The sequence below is a fragment of the Galeopterus variegatus genome, unplaced genomic scaffold (genome assembly GCF_000696425.1).
Source record: "Galeopterus variegatus unplaced genomic scaffold, G_variegatus-3.0.2 Scaffold439, whole genome shotgun sequence".
Classification (NCBI taxonomy): Eukaryota; Metazoa; Chordata; class Mammalia; order Dermoptera; family Cynocephalidae; genus Galeopterus; species Galeopterus variegatus.
Genome location: NW_007726550.1, coordinates 499,957 through 517,529, shown reverse-complemented (window position 1 = coordinate 517,529; position 17,573 = coordinate 499,957). Strand labels below are relative to the sequence as shown.

General features: G+C 47.8%; 1 protein-coding gene and 1 long non-coding RNA gene across 2 annotated transcripts in view; both read left to right on the top strand.

Moving 5' to 3' along the window:
• Positions 1-2,013: 2,013 nt before the first annotated feature.
• PHF19 (PHD finger protein 19) lies at positions 2,014-13,604 on the top strand. The gene is made up of 9 exons (XM_008568776.1): positions 2,014-2,119; positions 3,012-3,080; positions 3,278-3,398; positions 5,061-5,128; positions 6,444-6,605; positions 7,237-7,324; positions 8,104-8,189; positions 9,111-9,206; positions 10,935-13,604. Exons 1-9 carry the CDS (start codon positions 2,037-2,039, stop codon positions 11,275-11,277), a joined length of 1,116 nt encoding a protein of 371 aa, XP_008566998.1. The 5' UTR covers positions 2,014-2,036; the 3' UTR covers positions 11,278-13,604.
• A 2,323-nt stretch (positions 13,605-15,927) lies between these two features.
• LOC103587298 overlaps positions 15,928-17,573 on the top strand; it is a 2,823-nt gene continuing 1,177 nt past the window's right edge. Inside the window, exons 1-2 of the long non-coding RNA XR_550217.1 lie at positions 15,928-16,235; positions 16,374-17,311. This is a non-coding gene — a long non-coding RNA (uncharacterized LOC103587298). The remainder of the gene's footprint in view (positions 16,236-16,373; positions 17,312-17,573) is intronic.

Below are 17,573 nucleotides of genomic sequence, written 5' to 3'. Positions count from 1 at the left end.
ATAAATGAAAAAGAGGGAAGAAAAGAAAAAATCAAAGAGAATATCAAATTGAAAAAAAAAAAGGAAAAGGTCTTATTCATCCGGTTCCACTGAAGAGGACACTTTAGAACAAATGAACAAAACTATCAGAAGAAAGAAAAGAAAAATAAATAAATAAATAAGTGAAACATCACAAAAAAGAAGAAAAAAAGAAAAAGCATTCTTCCACCCCTAATATTTCTGAATTCTCCAAAAAGTAACTGAGACTTTGGCCTAATATGTTAAGTTTAAAACTTTGTGGATTTTTGGGGGCTGTCTGGTACAGGGATCCAAACCCTTGACCTTGGTGTTACAATAAAAATTTGCTTCTAAAAATTATTTGCCCTTCCTTGGAATTTGCTATATAATTATGCTTTGCAATAAATCACAGCCTTTTTCATACAGACATTTTTCATATGTGGGACCATTATCTCTCTGGCAATGTATTTTTAATGTGCTATGACTATAAAGTATTAAATCAGTCTTGTTACTTGATAGTCATGCCCTAAGTATAGCTACTTATATATACTTGTATATATACTTATATATACATCATTTTTTGGTATTTGTGTCTCTGTGTGTTTGGCTAGTGTTATTACTTCATAAGTTGATGGTAAAATGGCTTTACTACCGTTAACACAGTAATCACAGTTAACACAATAACACAGTAATCTACCTACCAATTAATGAGTATTGCTGTATCAAGTGCCCACCTCCCAGGGATGAAGCTAGATAGAGCTAATGCTTTACTCGTGACACTGAAAAATTGAATAGCTTTATATACTATGATTTAATATATAAAGATAGTGAAATTCTTCACTGTTGTTTTTTAATCTCTAGGCTTTTTAAAATATCTTAGATGAAGCTGCTTTATTGGTCTTGCCTAGGACTTTTTAAATGAATGGTTTAAAGGAAGATGATCATGAAAATATAACAAAGTTTCACTGTTTTATGAAATACAGAGTTCCTAGTACCTGTCTCCCTTGTTTTTGTAACAATTAAAATATTTCTTCCTTGTTTCAAGAGATTAGTCTTGTTCATCCTGTTAGTAAGTATCCCAGAGATGATGCTGTGTTGATTGGGATTTTTAGGATGGACTCCTGGGTCATTTTACAAATGTGCTATATTGGCATGTCTTAAAGTGATACCTCAAACAGAAATGTTTAGGAAGACAGCTAAATCTTCATTTGAACTGCTGGCAGGTTAGCTCAGTTGGTTAGAACACAGCATTATAAAACCAAGGTCAAGGGTTCAGATCCCCATACCGGCCAGCTGTCCAAAACACCCCAAACCTTCATTAGAACTGGTTTTTATTGTATTCAGAATGTAAATTTTATGAGGCTTGTTTCTATGAATTACGTGGAAAATTGTTATAAATGTAAGCATGTATGTTAAAAAAAGATTGAATAAATCCGGAGTGGACCAAGGAATGTGCATTTTAACCTGAACTGCACTTGACAAGGTGCAAACAAGGCATTGATAGTTTAAGGGAATACCTCTTTGCTCTTTATTCGTATTCAATGACTAGTTGTTGAATGGCCCTGATACGGTAGATACAGTACCAGGTGAGAAAAACCAGATGTATCCTGCCCCCATGTAGTTTATAGGAGCCATTATTTTCCCATGAAGTTTTCCAGGCAAACCTTTCCCTATCACTGGTGTTTGGGGCACAGTCTAGAGATGGGAGCTCCAGTGTAGCATGACAGGAAGAGCATGGGCTTTGAAGTTAGGGAGACCAGAATTTGAATCACCATCTACCACTTGCTTTCTGAGCAAGCCATTTAACCTCTGACTCATCTGTAATATGGGACAGTGGCCCATCTTTTATCAGATGGTGAGACCAAATGAGATAGCATATGCCTGGCTCCCAGGACCTCCCTTGGCACAGCCTAAGTGCTTGGCAACTATGAATTCTTTTCCCTTTCCGCCAGTGGAGAGTGACTTTAAGTTGGGAAAGGTCACTGAGACTCATGCCTGGCTGACACTGGTTCCTCTGTCTCTTCAGGTGGTACCTGCGGATGCTGCAATGCTACCGGTGCAGGCAGTGGTTCCATGAGGCCTGCACCCAGTGCCTCAATGAGCCCATGATGTTCGGAGACCGGTAGGTGCTAATTTAGCCCAGCTGGGCCTTGGGAATGGGTTGAGGGGCCAGGAGGGGTGGCAGCAACTACTCCTTCAGATTGCTTGCCAGGCCCCAGACAAGGGGGATCTATGATAGTGTGTACCTGTGTATGGGAGGCAACTCGGGAGGAGAGGCCCCAACTAAGCTGGGCCATTAGGCAATAAAGGAATATACTGGACCATATTCCTAGTTGCCATTGATTTGTAGGTGACCTTAGATAAATCCCTGCCTGTCCTCAACCCTAGTCTCTTCAAATGTCTAGGGAAGGAGGGGTGACAGTCACTGCCCCAGTTGTAGGAGCCACTAGGGAAATGGACAACTTAATCCAGCTTCTAACCAATGGGTCTAAGCTAATGGAAGGCATTATGTATGTCAAACCAGATATTATGTCTTTTGGTTGATGTCTCATGTCATTTGTGGTTGTTTGTGTGTCTATCTGTCTGTCTCAGAGTGGAAGAGGGTGACCACTGCAGCCCAGCCTCGTTCAACTCTCTCCCTATAAACTCAGTGAACTCAGCCACACTCCAGGGCAACATTGGGAAGGGGGTGGAAAGAGGGATTAGGAGGGGTAGGGGAGCCTTTCTTGGTTCCTGTCCTGCCCTGTCCTTACCCCGTGAGAGGCCACCAGCCCCAGGAGTGAGAACACAGGATGGGAAGGCAGGTGGGGAGTGAGGGGTGAGGAGGCTAGGGGAGCCTTTCTTGGTTCCTGTCCTGCCCTGTCCTTACCCCGTGAGAGGCCACCAGCCCTAGGAGTGAGAACACAGGATGGGAAGGCAGGTGGGGAGTGAGGGGTGAGGAGGCGAGGGCGCTGGACTAGGATGGGGTGTCAAGAGCCCCTCCCACCACAGGGCCCCTCTCCACCCACCCACAGGTTCTACCTGTTCTTCTGCTCCGTGTGTAACCAGGGCCCAGAGTACATCGAGAGGCTGCCCCTGCGATGGTGAGAGGGTGGGGCTTGGCCCAAATCCACCCCTGCCCCTCTCAGCTCCTCCCCTTCCTCCTCCCTCTGGGAACAATTCCATTTTCAGCTACCCAGTCCCAGCCTTGCCCCTGCTCCTCAGCCTGGACCCAGAGGCTCCAGCCCTGGCTGGGTAGGCTGCGTCTCACTTGGCCCCACCTCCATGCCCCCTTGCCCAGGGTGGATGTGGTTCACCTGGCCCTCTACAACCTGGGAGTGCAGAGCAAGAAGAAGTACTTTGACTTTGAGGAGATTCTGGCCTTTGTCAACCACCACTGGGAGCTCCTGCAGCTTGGCAAGGTATGCAGGGCCATGGATATCAGAGTGGCAGGAGTACTTTACCCCACTCCAGATTTCCTGGCTAGGGTGGAAAGTGGAGTGGTCCTGCCCCCTGCTGATCCTGTTCTGGATACTGGGTCACCAGGGGCCTGGGAGCCTCAGGTCCATGGAGTGAAGTAGCAACCCAGAATGTCAGAGCTGGAGAGTGACTTGCCAGTGGTCAGCACAGCTTTGGGGATGAGCAAGAGCTGGAGCCAGGGCCTCCTTAACCACTTCCACAGGAGGGCTATGCACCCTTTCCCTTAATGACACCCTTAGGATTCTCTCCATCACTTACAGAGTGAGAAATCTTCTCTGCTGACTGCCTCAGATCCTCCTTTGATGAGACAAGGCTTTCAAAAAAAAAAAAAAAAGATAACCTTTGCAAAAAGATGCTTTGCGGCTTTGCGAAGGGTTTTATATAATAACATCTTCATTTACAGTGATTGATAATTTATAAAAGACATATAAGCATGCTCCAAAAAGTTCATGCAAAGATTTGTATTATCTTTTAACTCTATTTTTTCACAAGCTTTTTGAAGTACTCTTGTACAGTCATGCACCACATAACATTTTGTTTGACGACAGATCATATATACAACAGTGGCTAAGTCATATACCCATGGTGTGTAGTAGGCTATGCCATCTAGGTCTGTGTAAGTGCACTCTACGATGTTCACAGTGATGAAGTCACCTAACAATGCATTTCTCAGAATGTATCACTGTTGTTAAGCAATGCATGAGTGTACATATTATAAAGCCTTAAAAGATAAGTAGAGTTGGTATTTTTTAAGATAACTGTTTTCTGATTTATTTTAAAAAATCATACATGTTTCTGGTAGAAAAAGTTTAAGTACCAAAAAGCATAAGGAAGTATATAGTTTTAAAAAAGCTCGATGGCTGGCCAGTAGCTCAGTGGGTTAGAGCACAGAGTTGTAACACCAAGGTCAAGGGTTCGGATCCCCATACTGGCCAGCTGCACAAAAAAATAAAAACAACTTAATCATTAAAAATTTTAAAACTCCATAGTCCCACATCATAACACCCAGAAATAACTAGAAACAATGCATAGGAGCATTTCCTTCCAGTCTTTATTCTATGCAATTATTTTTTCTTTTTACAAAATTTAAATGATAGTATATATACAATTTAAAATCATCTTTTTGCAGTTTCCATTATATCATAAATACTTTTCTATATTATTAAGGAGTCTTCATAACATTTTTAATAGCTCCATTGGTTTCTACCATAATTTGTTTCCTTCCTGTTGAGCATACAATTTTTCTCCCATTTGTCCATTAGAAACAATGTTACAGTGAACATTTTTGAACGTAAAGTTTTGTTCATGTTTCATAGTATACCTGTATGATAGCTTCCATGGAGCAGCATTACTGGGTTAAGGGTATGGACATTTTTAAAGCTTTTGATACATTTTGGCCAGGAGTTGTTCTCTTCACTTACAGATGGGGAAATGAGCTCAGAGAGGTGAAAAGGCTTGTCTGAGATCATGGATTACATCTGTGGTCCTCACCTGGAGGACTCAGATGCATCAGGAGTTGGAGGGGAGGGCAGGGACAGGGACTGGGGCCTCCCCAAATGCCATGTGCCAGAGTCTGACTGTCCTGCTGGTCTGCTCCCCCTTAGCTCACCAGCACCCCTGTGACGGATCGAGGACCACATCTCCTCAACGCCCTGAACAGTTACAAAAGCCGGTGCGTGCACAGAGGGGAGGGAATGCTGTGGGGGCCCCCAACAGGTAGGATTTCAATCTGAGGATTCTTCCTACCTCTCAGCCTTTGCTTAAGCCATGTTCCCTGCCTGGGTCCCCTTCCCCTTTTCTTTGACTATATAAGTTCTTGCCATCCTTCAAGATCCAGGGAACAGCCCACCTCCTTCGCAAGGCCTCCCCAACCACCCCAGCAACCTGACACATTTTGGTACTGGGCTCAGCTCCACAGGGGGCCGCATCCTGCTCTCTGAGGGCCCCTCCCCCAGGTTCGTGGCCAGGCACTGAGGGATCGATCCATCATCTCTTGGGTGGGCTGTAGTCTCCTAACTCATTCCCCAGCCCATGTCTTCCCATCCAGTTTTCAGCACACGCAGCCAGCCCTGTCCTTCACCACCACCACAGGGTAAAGCTCAGGTTCCTTAACCCTGCATTCCAGGCCTTTTAGGATCAGGCCCTGCCCACTCTTTGCTTCCATCCCTTTGCTTTATTTACTCTGGGTACCAGCCATGCTGAGCCCTTAGCCTTCCAACTCGGTGTTTTTGCGCATGTGCTTACTCTTCCCAGGATACTCTTCATCCCTTCTATACATTTGTTCCATCAACAAGTGTTTATTAAGGTGCTGCACTGAGTCAGGCCCTGTTGGGTGCTGAGGCCATGGTGGGGAATAAGACAAGGCCCCTGCTTCTGTGAAACCCTTCCAGACCCTTCTAGGCAGAATTCCCACTCTGTCATTCACATTTTCATGTTTCAGGACCAGACATAGCCCTACTCTTCAGTACATGAGGCTACCTGCCCTCCCAATGGACAGTCCCCAATGGCCATCTGTCCTCCTAGTGGGGGTAGGGCTGTGTCTTAGTTACCTCTGCGGCCTCATAATAGCTCAGCCGGTGTTGAAAGGAAGAGGAGAAAAGTGCTTGGAGGTTTTTTCAGTCTCCTGGGGGAGACCAGAGAATAGAATGAGGTAGAATCCAGTGTCTTGAGCATAGGAGTTTCACGTGAGCTGGAGGAGGACTTCCTATGGGAGGTGGCCTTGGGACTGGTTGAGGCAGAAAAGGGAGAGGAGCTGAAGAACCACACATGTGGGAGGAAGGACAGGGAGGAGCCACCAGTAACTTTATCAGCTACACCTGGGACCCCTCTTTTCATAGGCTTTGAGGACTCAGTGTTTCCAGGCCACTTGGGATTTTAGCTCTGGGTCCAAGGAGGCAGAGAAGCTTGTTTAATGCTTGACCCCACTCCCCAGGAGGATGGACTGACAGACTCCAGAGCTTTCGCCTCCCCCTGCCCTCCACCCCCAGGTTCCTCTGCGGCAAGGAGATCAAGAAGAAGAAGTGCATCTTCCGCCTGCGCATCCGTGTCCCGCCCAACCCGCCAGGGAAGCTGCTGCCTGACAAAGGCCTGGTGCTGAGTGAGAACGGCACCTCCTCTGAGCTGCGTAAGAGAGGAAAGAGCAAGCCTGGGTCAGTGCTCGGGGACCCAGGGACTAGGGCTGCAGCCACACTCGGTTTCTCTGCTCCCAGACCAAGCCAGCAGGCTGTGCAGTAGGCCCAGAGAGTATGGTGGCACCCAAGGAAGCAGGGAGGACCTAGCCCCAGCTTGTCCCAGCTGTAGGCACCTGCAGAGGGCTAGTTAGTGGCTTAGTGGGACTTGATTCCAGATTCCCGACTCCTTCCACCACAGGAGGGAAACCAGATCCTGGGACCCAGCCTTGCTGGATTAGGGCTTGGGCAAGAGGGTGAAGGGAAAGTCAGAGTAGTCAGGGTGTGTAAGGGGTCCTTAGCTCTCCTGGCTAAGCCAAGCACCCTCATCCTGGGTATTGGGGGGCAGGGCATCTGGATGCACATGCCAGGGCAGGTGCCTTTTCTTTTTCTGCCCACTATACCTCCTCCACACCCTCCCACACTTGCTGCTCCAGAAAACTCGCCCTCCTGCCCAATTCTCCTTGGGAAGGTGCTGCTATTGTTCAGAGCCCATCCCCACCCCTACTACTACTGTGACCCCTGCCCCTGCTCCTGAGGCTCCTCCCTCTGGGCCACCCTCTGGGCCCTCAGGCTCTGACTGGGCCACCCTCTCCCTTTTCTGTCTCCACAGTTTGTTGCCTCACGAATTCCAGCAGCAGAAAAGGCGAGTTTATAGAAGAAAAAGATCAAAGTTTTTGCTGGAAGATGCTATTCCCAGTGTTAGTTCCTTATTTTCTTGCTCTCCACTTTCACACACAGGGTCAGCACATATTAGGGATTCATGCGCAAAACTCCCCCAGGCCCAGGGGACTCTTCCATGTCCCTTAAAGGAGAAGCCAGTTCCTATTACATCTAAACAAGGAAAAGCCAGGCACTCCAAGACCACTCCTTTATCTCCCCAAGTTCTCCCAAGAACCCAAGGTTAGAGGGCAAGGGCAGGTAATATTCTTGCCCTCACTGTCCAGGAGGGGAAACAGAGCAGAGTGGGGCAGTAACTTTCCTGAGGTCACACATCAGGACAGTGGCAGAGCCCAGCCTAGAACCAGGGCTGCAGAGCACTTCCTTTCCTTCTTTAGTAACCCTGCATTCTTACTGAAGCCCTTCTTGCGGGCAGGAATATTAACAATACCTCAATTCCCCAGCACTTTACAGTTTACAAGGCACGTTTACAACCATTATTTAATTTCACTGTGCTTCCTAACACCTCTAAGGGCGTCCCGTTTTGTAGTTGAGGTAACTGAAGCCCAGAGAGGTGAAGGTTGTACAGTTGGCTAGAAACAAAGCCAGGACTAGAAGCAGGGTGATGTGGCTCCCGGGTCAGGCCTTGGAATAAAGAGAGGGACAGGTCTTACCTAGGGAAGGTCCAGCCCTCAGCAGCCCTGGCTGGATGGCAGCCAGCCTGTGTGGCCCTCAGCTGGGGAGAAGGGTACTTCTGGGAGGCAGATCTGATACTCGCTGACTGACCCTTCTTCTCTCCTTCCTCTGTGTCTGTCCACAGAGTGACTTCACCTCGGCCTGGAGCACCAACCACCACCTCGCCAGCATATTTGACTTCACTTTGGATGAAATTCAGAGTTTAAAAAGGTATTGATGAGAGACCCAGCAGAGGGGTCTGCTCTGGAGACTGGGATGGAACCAAGTGGGGAGGCCACTTCCATTCCCCCAGCAGTGCAGGGAGGCTCTGGAAGGGGCAAAGCAGAAATCCTTTTGAGGGAGTGGGAAGTGCTTGGGGGTCATTTTGAAACCCCCAGTTGAAAGGGTGCATGTTGCCTGGGGCTGCCTGAAGGGTCTTTTTCCACTAGAGCTTCCAGCATAACATCCCTCTGCTCCCAGAGCAGAATACAAAGCCTGCTTTGCCACGGCCTTCCCTACCTCTTCAGCCCCCTCTCCTGCTTCTCCCTGCTCAAGACCCTGCCTCCTCCAGAAAGCCTTCACTAACCCAACCCAGGCTGTACTGGCTGCCTTCCTGTGTGTTCCCACAGCACCCCATGCTTGGGTACAACCAATGGGAGGAGCTGCATCTTCCATCATTTTATTTCCAAAATTATTAAAGGTCATTCAGTGCTTTACTGATTATACGGAGGAAAGAGCAAGGGCTTTAGACTCAGACCCCACCTCCAGACTCTGCTTACCAGTAGTAGCTGTGTGGCTTTAGCTAAATTCCTTAACTTCTCTGAACCTCCTAGATACTACAAGTGAAAGCACTTTTGACCTGTAAAGTGTTGCCCAAGTGCCTCAGTTCATTCTCATAAATTATTGTCACCAGCAAGGAAGGGTGGTCAGAGAAGGCTTTCTTGACTCCTTGGATTTTGAAGCCTGGATAGGTAGAAAATGGACAGGCAGGTGTGGTGGTTGGAAGCTCAGTAATAGGAAGACGGGCCTCCACTGGGATGAAGATGCATGCCAGAGGGGTGGAGAGATGGCTGGAGAGGTCCCAAGGGTCCCAGGTTGGCAGGACCTTGCTGGGCTGGGCCAACAGGAGGCTCACCTTCTCCCCTCTCTCAGCGCCAGCTCCGGCCAGACATTCTTCTCAGATGTGGACTCCACCGACGCCGCCAGCACCTCTGGCTCTGCCTCCACCAGCCTCTCCTATGACTCCAGGTGAGCTTCCTGGGGTCTGGCCTTCAAGTTCTGCAAGTAACGTTATTCCCCCAGCCTCTCCACCTCCCGCTTCTGTGACGTGTGGCTCATTCTGTGCACTCAGTCTCAGGCTGGGGTACCCGGCCTTCTGCAATTGTGATATGACTCCAGGTGAGCTTCCTGGGGTCTGGCCTTCAAGTTCTGCAAGTAACGTTATTCCCCTAGCCTCTCCACCTCCCGCTTCTGTGACGTGTGGCTCATTCTGTGCACTCAGTCTCAGGCTGGGGTACCCGGCCTTCTGCAATTGTGTGAGTCTGGCTCTAGGACCCTAGTTCCAAGTCACTGGGGTTTAGAGGGGGACTAAGCATAGGCATTCAAGTTGCTGTGGTTCCGTCCCTTTCGCCTGATGCAGAAGGATGTAGGACACCTCTCGCTGGATGATTCCAATTCTGGGATGGTTTGACCAGAACTTCTTTATTTTGGTGTTCTTGGCCTCTGCAAGCCATGATTTTGCTTGTCTGTGCCTCTCTGTGCAGTGTCGCCTGACCTTGGTTCATGGCTGTTTGAATCTGGTGTCTGTTTTCCGGGGTCTCTAATGGAAAGAGCCATTTATTTGGAAACCTGATGGAGGGGAAGATGGCATCCTGCAGAGTACAGGGTCTGGGAGAGGAGCCACAAATCCCCAGGGCCTAACTGAGGATACAGCTTGTTTGTCAATAGCTGGTCCTCAGCAGCATGGGAAGGGTGGTGCTGCAAAGCACAAGGATTTCTTCTGAACTGAGGCTCCTATAACTGTATTTTAGATACTTGAGGCCCTTGCAAAAGTAGAATTAAAAGTGTAATGCCTATAGAGTTATGACTTGGAGTCTTTCTCTGTCTCCAGACATCTCTTTCTAGATGTCTTTCTCTGCTGTTGCCTGTATATTTTCATTTACAGTTGACCCTTGCATAATGCAGGGGTTAGAGGCACCGACCCCCACACAGTCGAAAATCCACATGTAGCTTTTGACTCCCCCAAATCTTACTTAACTACTAATGGCCTGCTAAAAGCCTACTGTAAGGTAAGCTACTTAACTGTTTGGTTAGGTATGTCATGCATAACTAAAATTTTTCCATTTATTGAAATAAATCTACATATAAGTGGAGCTGCACAGTTCAAGCCTGTGTTGCTCACTGAATTTCTTCCTGTTTCTTTGCTTCTCACTAGCACTCTGGGTCTTAGTTTCTAAGCACCTGCGAATGTGTACCTCATCTTGTGTGTCCGTCTCTCTGACACCTCTGCCTGTGTGTGTGTATGTGTGATGACTATTGGTGTCTCCATCCAGCCCCTGGGGTACAAGGTCCTTTAGTCCATATCCACCACCCTATCCCTGTGTGACTCACCTAGCTCCAGGTGGGTCCAGGTGAGGGACAAGGAAGTATTGGCAGGGCCTCCCACTGCACAACTTCAAGAGGCACAGAGAATGGTGCTCGCGCACTTGTGCAGTGCTGGGATCCTAGATATAGAGCATGAGCTTTAGAGTTGGACATACACAGGTGTAACCCTGCTCTGCCACTCCCCAGTTGGTTATTTCTCCTCTGGGGCCTCAGTTTCCCTCTTCACAGGGCTAGTGAGAGGATCCAGTGAGATAACCCATGCCCCGGGCTTGGCACAGTGCCTGGTGCCTAGGAGAGTGCTTGGGCAAGGAATTCATTAAAAGATTGCTCCATCTCATTCTCATCATCTTCCTCCTACCCTTCCCAACACAGACGGACAGTGGGCAGCCGCAAGAGGAAGCTGGCAGCCAAAGCCTACATGCCACTGCGGGCAAAGCGGCGGGCGGCCGAGCCAGGCGGACGCTGCCCCTCGGACAGCAGTGCAGAGGGGGCTTCAGGCCCTGAGCGGCCAGACGAAGGCATTGACAGCCACACATTTGAGAGCATCAGTGAAGATGACTCATCTTTGTCCCACCTCAAGTCATCTATCACTAACTACTTTGGTGCGGCTGGGCGGTTGGCCTGTGGGGAAAAGTACCAGGTGCTGGCTCGGAGGATCACACCTGAGGGCAAGGTTCAGTACCTGGTGGAGTGGGAAGGGACCACCCCTTACTGACTAGCCCTCAGAGGATGCCAGGAGCCCTGGAAACCAAAGGAGGGACAGCGGAAGCCATAGGTTCCCCAGTTTTCTCCAGACTGGGGTGGGGGAGGGAAGCAGGGCAGAGCTAAGTGCCTGGCTAAAAGCCCTGCCTGCCATCCAGGCCAAGGACGAGGCCAAGGCCTGTGCCTCTCTGCTGTGCCACTTTTGCTCTGGGGCTTCCTCAGGCTCTTCACCCCTTTGCCTGTGTCTCTAAGGTCCCTCTGGCTATTTTTCAGTTTGTACACACTCCACAGCCCCTCAATCTCTGTTTAGCTGTTCTGAATTTGTGTCCCCTCTGGTCCTGATCGTTTCTCCTGAGGCCCAAATCTTTGTGTCTTTGTCCCCAATTCTGTGTCCCTTTACCTCTTTCACCCCTTTTGGGTGTGTCTGTGTTTACACATCCTACATGTGCACATCTGTCCCTCCACTGGATACCCTTTGTGCCTGACCATGGCACAGCCAGTCCCCCCAGGGACTACATTATGAGAACGGGAACCTTCAAGAGAGAATGGGTGAAGGTGGAAAGAGGACACCTTTCAGAGCTTTTCTCTCGCACTTTCCTGTCACTTTCCTCTGCTACGGTGGAGGTGGGAGAAGGCCTCTGTGAAAGCCTGTGTGGCAGAGACCCTGGGACTCTCGGGATCTGAAGAGTGAAGAGTGGGGTCTCTGCCTCAGAAGGCACCAGTATCAGGGCCCAGTTACAAAGGCTGAGTGAAGGCTGTGGGTATGGGTGTGAGCTTTGGAGGTTCCAGTTTTCCTTTCCTTGGCCACACCCCCTCTTGGTTGCCATGGAGCTGAGTCTGGCCTTGCTGGAATGGAAGCATCCTTGAAAACCTGGGGGACTGGGAGGGAGGGAGTGGTGGGAAGGGAAGCTGTGTCATGCTAACCCTGACTGTTTCCTGTGCCTCCCACCCCCAGACCCACCACACACAGCCAAACAGTACACAGCCACTGACACATAAGCTCCCACCCATGTGTGTGCTTTCATCTTCCAGGCACACACACATCTCCACACAACCACACCACCATCCATCCACACACACACAGTCACACATGCAGAGCCACAAGTTCCCTCTGAGGCCAGCCTGGCTCCTGCCTTTGGCTTTCCCTTGGCCCTCTTCCAGGGGCCATGCAACTAAATGTGAAAGCCCAGCTCCTGGCTCCTTCTTTCAGACCATGAACGAGCTGTGGCCCCATAGTGAGGCACAAGGAACTCATACCCTCTTCCATGTCCTCTGCCCTGTCCTGCCCTGAAGTGACAAACCACTTTTTGGGATAGGTTGGGGTTTTCCCCTTTCCTCACAAGGAAGCCTTTGTCAGTGAGGGTATAAACAATTCTTAGAACCGACATTCAAACTCAGCCCCCCTTATGGAGGGAAACCAAAATTGGGAGGGAGGGAGCCCCTCATTTTTGCTGCTTCCAGAGATATTAGAAACTGACTCACTTGATTGGAAAATGGAAAGAAGTGCCTTGACTGGAAGGCAGGGGCACCAGATGGGGACCAGCCTTGCCAACTGCTGCTGTTGCCTCCAGCTTGGCTGGGTTTTGCAGGCCGCCAGCTGGAAGGCGAAGGTGGGCAGAACAATGACAGGCAGCAGCAGGGGCAGCAGGCCTGAGGAGCTGGTTTTTCCATTACAGTGCCTGACTCCCTTCCCTACCTGTGAGCATTCAGGGGGTCCCTGAGAGTTTAGATGCCCCCCGCCTTAAACCTCACCTCCTACAGTGCCTTTCAAAGGGACCTTACCTCCTGTGCATGGCTCACCCACGTCCCTATGCTTTCCTGGCAGGGCCCAGGCAGGGATGAGCTGGCATTGGGCCCAATTCTCCCCGTTCTCAGCACCATAGCTGCTGCCACTAAGGCCCAGACTGGGGCCAGGTAGAAGGGGAGCTGAGAGGCCAGCCCCCAGCCCAGCAGGGTGTGGGATCTGGGATCCAATCTGTGGCTTCCTGCCTGGCTTTAGAGAGCACAGCAACCTCCCAGGAGTGCTTTCCAGGCCTGAGAAAGCCCCAGATGAGCAAGACCCATTACAGTACATCGCACATTCCCTACTTGGGGCTCCAGAGAGGCTCTGGGTGAAAGGAGGGGGAAGGGGGTGTCTTCCCCACTTGGGAAGTCAGCACAAGGCCTAACAAGGTCACCCTGACTCCCCATCCCAGCATTTCATTCGTACCAGATAATAGCTGCATTACTGCCAACTGACCTTGTAACCCTGTGCACCTTCTAAAAGATTCATGGTTTTGAATTGCTGCTTTTAATAACATTTGTTATATTAAAGTTATAATTAATGTGTCGGATTTATAATTTAAACGTTCCATTTGAAAAATCACCTATCTTCCTTGCAGTGAATTATCAGCTGTTGAACAGCAGAGGAAACTGGCTTCTACTCTTGGTTTCCTGGAGGTTAGGTTGAGAAATGGTGGGACCCTATCCTCTCCCACCTTGCCACTCCTGTCACTGCCTACAACATTCTGTTAGCAATATTCTCAATCTTACTGCCAGAGAGAATGTGGACCATTTTTCTACTGGGAGTACCTGACCCATGGGGGCAAAAAACCTTAGCTGTAGGCCACAGAAAGATAAAAGATGGGAAATGAACTCAGAAATTGACCGATTAAAATACTTAAGGACAGGAACTATAAAACTTTACTCAGTACACATAGGCACCCAATTCTAGCAATCTGCAATGAGTTCTAGGCCTGCCTCCATATGACCTGTACCACACTTTGGTTAGGTTCCTTTGCTTCAATTTTATCACCTCTCAAATGCCAGTGATAATCCCTGCTGCTCCTGGCTCCCCAGGTGCTTAGAGGGAACCTCCACATATGTTACTGATGAGCTATAGGGACAAGTAAAGGCCGTGAGTTCAATTGAATTCTATAGTTTCAGGGGTAAAGTGTAGCTTTTTAAACCCTTGAGTGAAGGGCTTAGTTGTGTTAATAATGTCTTCCCTTAAACGTCTTCATTAACTTTAGTTCCCACTTCTTCCTATCACTCTCTGCTTCAACTTTTTAGCTGTTCTTGGAACAAAACCATAATAGGAGCTCGGGGCAAGGGGTGAGGGGTTTCTCTGAGATGAAATCAACAGAATGGAATGAAAAGTGAATGACACTAGGTGTTGAGACCTGGGTTCTAGACCAAGCTCTACAGTGAGCAGCTATATAACCCTCCTGAGATCAGTGAGCCTTCCAGGCTGGAGAGTACCTGGTTCTCTGTGGTCTAGGTTAGTGTTTCCAAATTCACAATAAACACTTACCTTTGGAATTTAGGAACAAGAAATTAGAATTCTCAGAAATTCACCCAAATCATAAGCTACTCTTAAAATACTTCATTTTTCACAGTCTTTTCCTTGTTACTGTAGGTATTAGAAAAAAATTTTTGTTTAATAAATAGGCATAGTAAGCTTAGTAGTATTTAAAAAGAATAGCTTGTAGGGAATATTTAAAGACTGGAAAATGCCAGGGAACAGGTATTGGATAGTATTTAAATAATGTAACATTCAAAGATCCTAGTCAAGTTAACAGTACATACAATCAATCACATGTCCAAATAACCAACTTAAGACTTTGCTTGCAAAGTTTATTTCTTGGAACACTACTCACAGGATTTGCTATAGCATATGCTATGTGTATAAACTTATTTTATTTGCAAGGAAAACTCATCATTGGCAACAAACAGGCTAAACACATATACTTATGACATGGCAACAACCAAAAGCAAGACTGACTAATTGGATGACCATTTCTCTCTTACATGCTCCTGTCTTGGTTCTCTTAACCTTCAATTTGGCATGTTAGTGTTTCCTGCTCTTGTTTTATATTTGATGAAGGTGGATTCCTTCAAACCAGTAATGTTTCTAGGCTGATAAGCTTTAGTATTCACAGGATAATTATAAAACTTTTCCTCATTTCCTCAACCTATTTTTCTAGGGATTCTGGAAATGCTGGGAAGGAATTCTGACATGGAAACACTGGTCTAGGTCTTAGTCCTAGCTGTAGAGCTTCATGGGAGGATAGTGTGGAATAGTGGCCAAACCAGCTCATTGAACTCCTTTAAATCTGTTCCCTAATCCGTACAGTGGAGATGCCATCACCATCCTCCAGATCTCTGGTAAGGAATAAACAATGCAATATATTTTTATCTACCATACCAAATTACCATATAGATGTTTTAAGAACTGGGCTGGCCGATTAGCTCAGTTACTTAGAGTGCAGGCTTACAACACCAAGGTCACGGGTTTGGATCCTCCTACTAGACAGCTGCCAAAAAATAAAGAACTAGTAACTCTTCCTTTAGAGTTGGCTACAGCAGGTTCTCTGGGTCTGTGGCCTACAGAGGGACATATTAAACCTCTATTAATGAAAAGCAATAAGAGCATCAGGTTTGGAATCAGAGACTTGAGTTATAAGGATAAAACAATGTTAAGAACCTAGGATAGTACCCAGCAGAGAGAGCTGGTACTCAGTAAATGTCCCTCTCCTCTCCCATTTTCTATAAGAAATCAATGTTGACACCGAGGCAAAGGAAGGCCACCGAGAAAGTTTTCTGACAATTTGCATAGAGGCGACAGAAAATGGCTCAATGAAAGTCCCCTCTCCTCTCCCATTTTCTATAAGAAATCAATGTTGACACCGAGGCAAAGGAAGGCCACCAAGAAAGTTTTCTGACAATTTGCATAGAGGCGACAGAAAATGGCTCAATGAAAGTCGCAGATAGAAAAACCTCCTTTGGAATTAGTCCAATTTTAAGAAAGTTCAAGTAAAAGAAGTTGGATTTTGCTAATTCCATAACTTAAAAGTAACTGTACTATAGAGAAAGTTTTATTTAAATCCTTGAAACATCAATTTGGGAAATATTTGCCAAATCCTGTGCAAGAGATCAAATAGATTCAGACATGTCCCTGACCTTGAGAAACTCACAATCTACAAATACGAGGCTGTTATACTATAGAGAAAGTTTTATTTAAATCCTTGAAACATCAATTTGGGAAATATTTGCCAAATCCTGCGCAAGAGATCAAATAGATTCAGACATGTCCCTGACCTTGAGAAACTCACAATCTACAAATACGAGGCTGTTATAATGTACAAAAATAACAGTAACACCAAGGAGGAAGAGATTCCCTCCAACCAGGGGAGCCAGACCTTACGAAGAAGCAGCCAAATTTCACAAGCATTCATGCCAAAGAGCACTACAGGCATTAACACAGGAATAACACATCACGCAGCATAGTGGAGCCATCAATTTGTCAGGGTAGGGGAGGAAAGATAGGTGATGATGAAAATGTCAGTCATGGTTATGAAGGGCCTTGAAAGGCAGACCTAGAAATTGGGCTTTATCCTGAAAGCAATACAGGCAGTCCATTTGGGGTCCCCAGTCCATTTTCAGTAAGGTTACTTTACACAAGATTTCCATGTGGATCAGAAACTGATCTGTTGTAAAAAGTAAGGGATATCACAACTATCATTCTTTGTTCTCCTGAGACAGCCACCCAAAACCCTACTGGCATCCTCTGGACCTTCAGAAGGGCCTCAGCCTGAAGTCCCTACATGGTCTCCACAGAAGGGGACTTGGAGATTACATTTGATATTTGGGGGCACTAAGGTCTGAGAAGTACGGCAGGTATCAGAACTAGAGCCTGGCACTACCTCTCTCACACCCTTTCCTCTAGGAGAGACCCAGGATACCACAGCTATCTGTGCACACGTATCCAAACTGCCCATGGTCTCCACAGAACGGAGTTCCCTTGTGATAGATTCACAGAGGGGACCTGGGACAAGTCTCTCTTCTTTTCACTCCATGAGGCTCAGCAGGCCACTGCCTTCCCTACATGCTTCCACCATACACCTAAGATGTAGGAGGGCAGCAGAAACAGTGTGAGCAGCCCTGGCTGTATCATGCCCAGGCAGCCCCCAAGTACCCCCTGTCAACTCCTGGGGCTCTGTCGAGAAATCTGAAAAACACTGGTCTAACAGATTCCCATAGTTCAGTATCTATGCTCAAGTGAAAAGGTTAGTATATGGGCCGGCCCGGTGGCGCAATGGATAGTGCGCCGCTTGGGAAGCGCGGTGGCGCTCCTGCCCGAGGGTTCGGATCCCACATATGGACCGGTTCCCGCTCACTGGCTGAGTGAGGCGCGGGAGCGACACCGAGGGTTGCGATCCCGTTGCCGGTCCCCGGTCCGGTGCGGGGGTGACACTGAGGGTTGCGATCCGTTGCCGGACACGGAAAAAAAGACAAAAGACAAAAAAAAAAAAAAAAAAAAAAAAAAGA

Excerpts from the sequence above, each read along its gene's own strand:
- PHF19 (XM_008568776.1), top strand. The coding sequence starts at position 2,037 with ATGCTGCAATGCTACCGGTGCAGGCAGTGGTTCCATGAGGCCTGCACC. Across the intron at positions 5,129-6,443 it reads CTGAACAGTTACAAAAGCCG|GTTCCTCTGCGGCAAGGAGA; the intron begins GTGCGTGCACAG and ends CTCCACCCCCAG. Across the intron at positions 9,207-10,934 it reads AGCCTCTCCTATGACTCCAG|ACGGACAGTGGGCAGCCGCA; the intron begins GTGAGCTTCCTG and ends TTCCCAACACAG.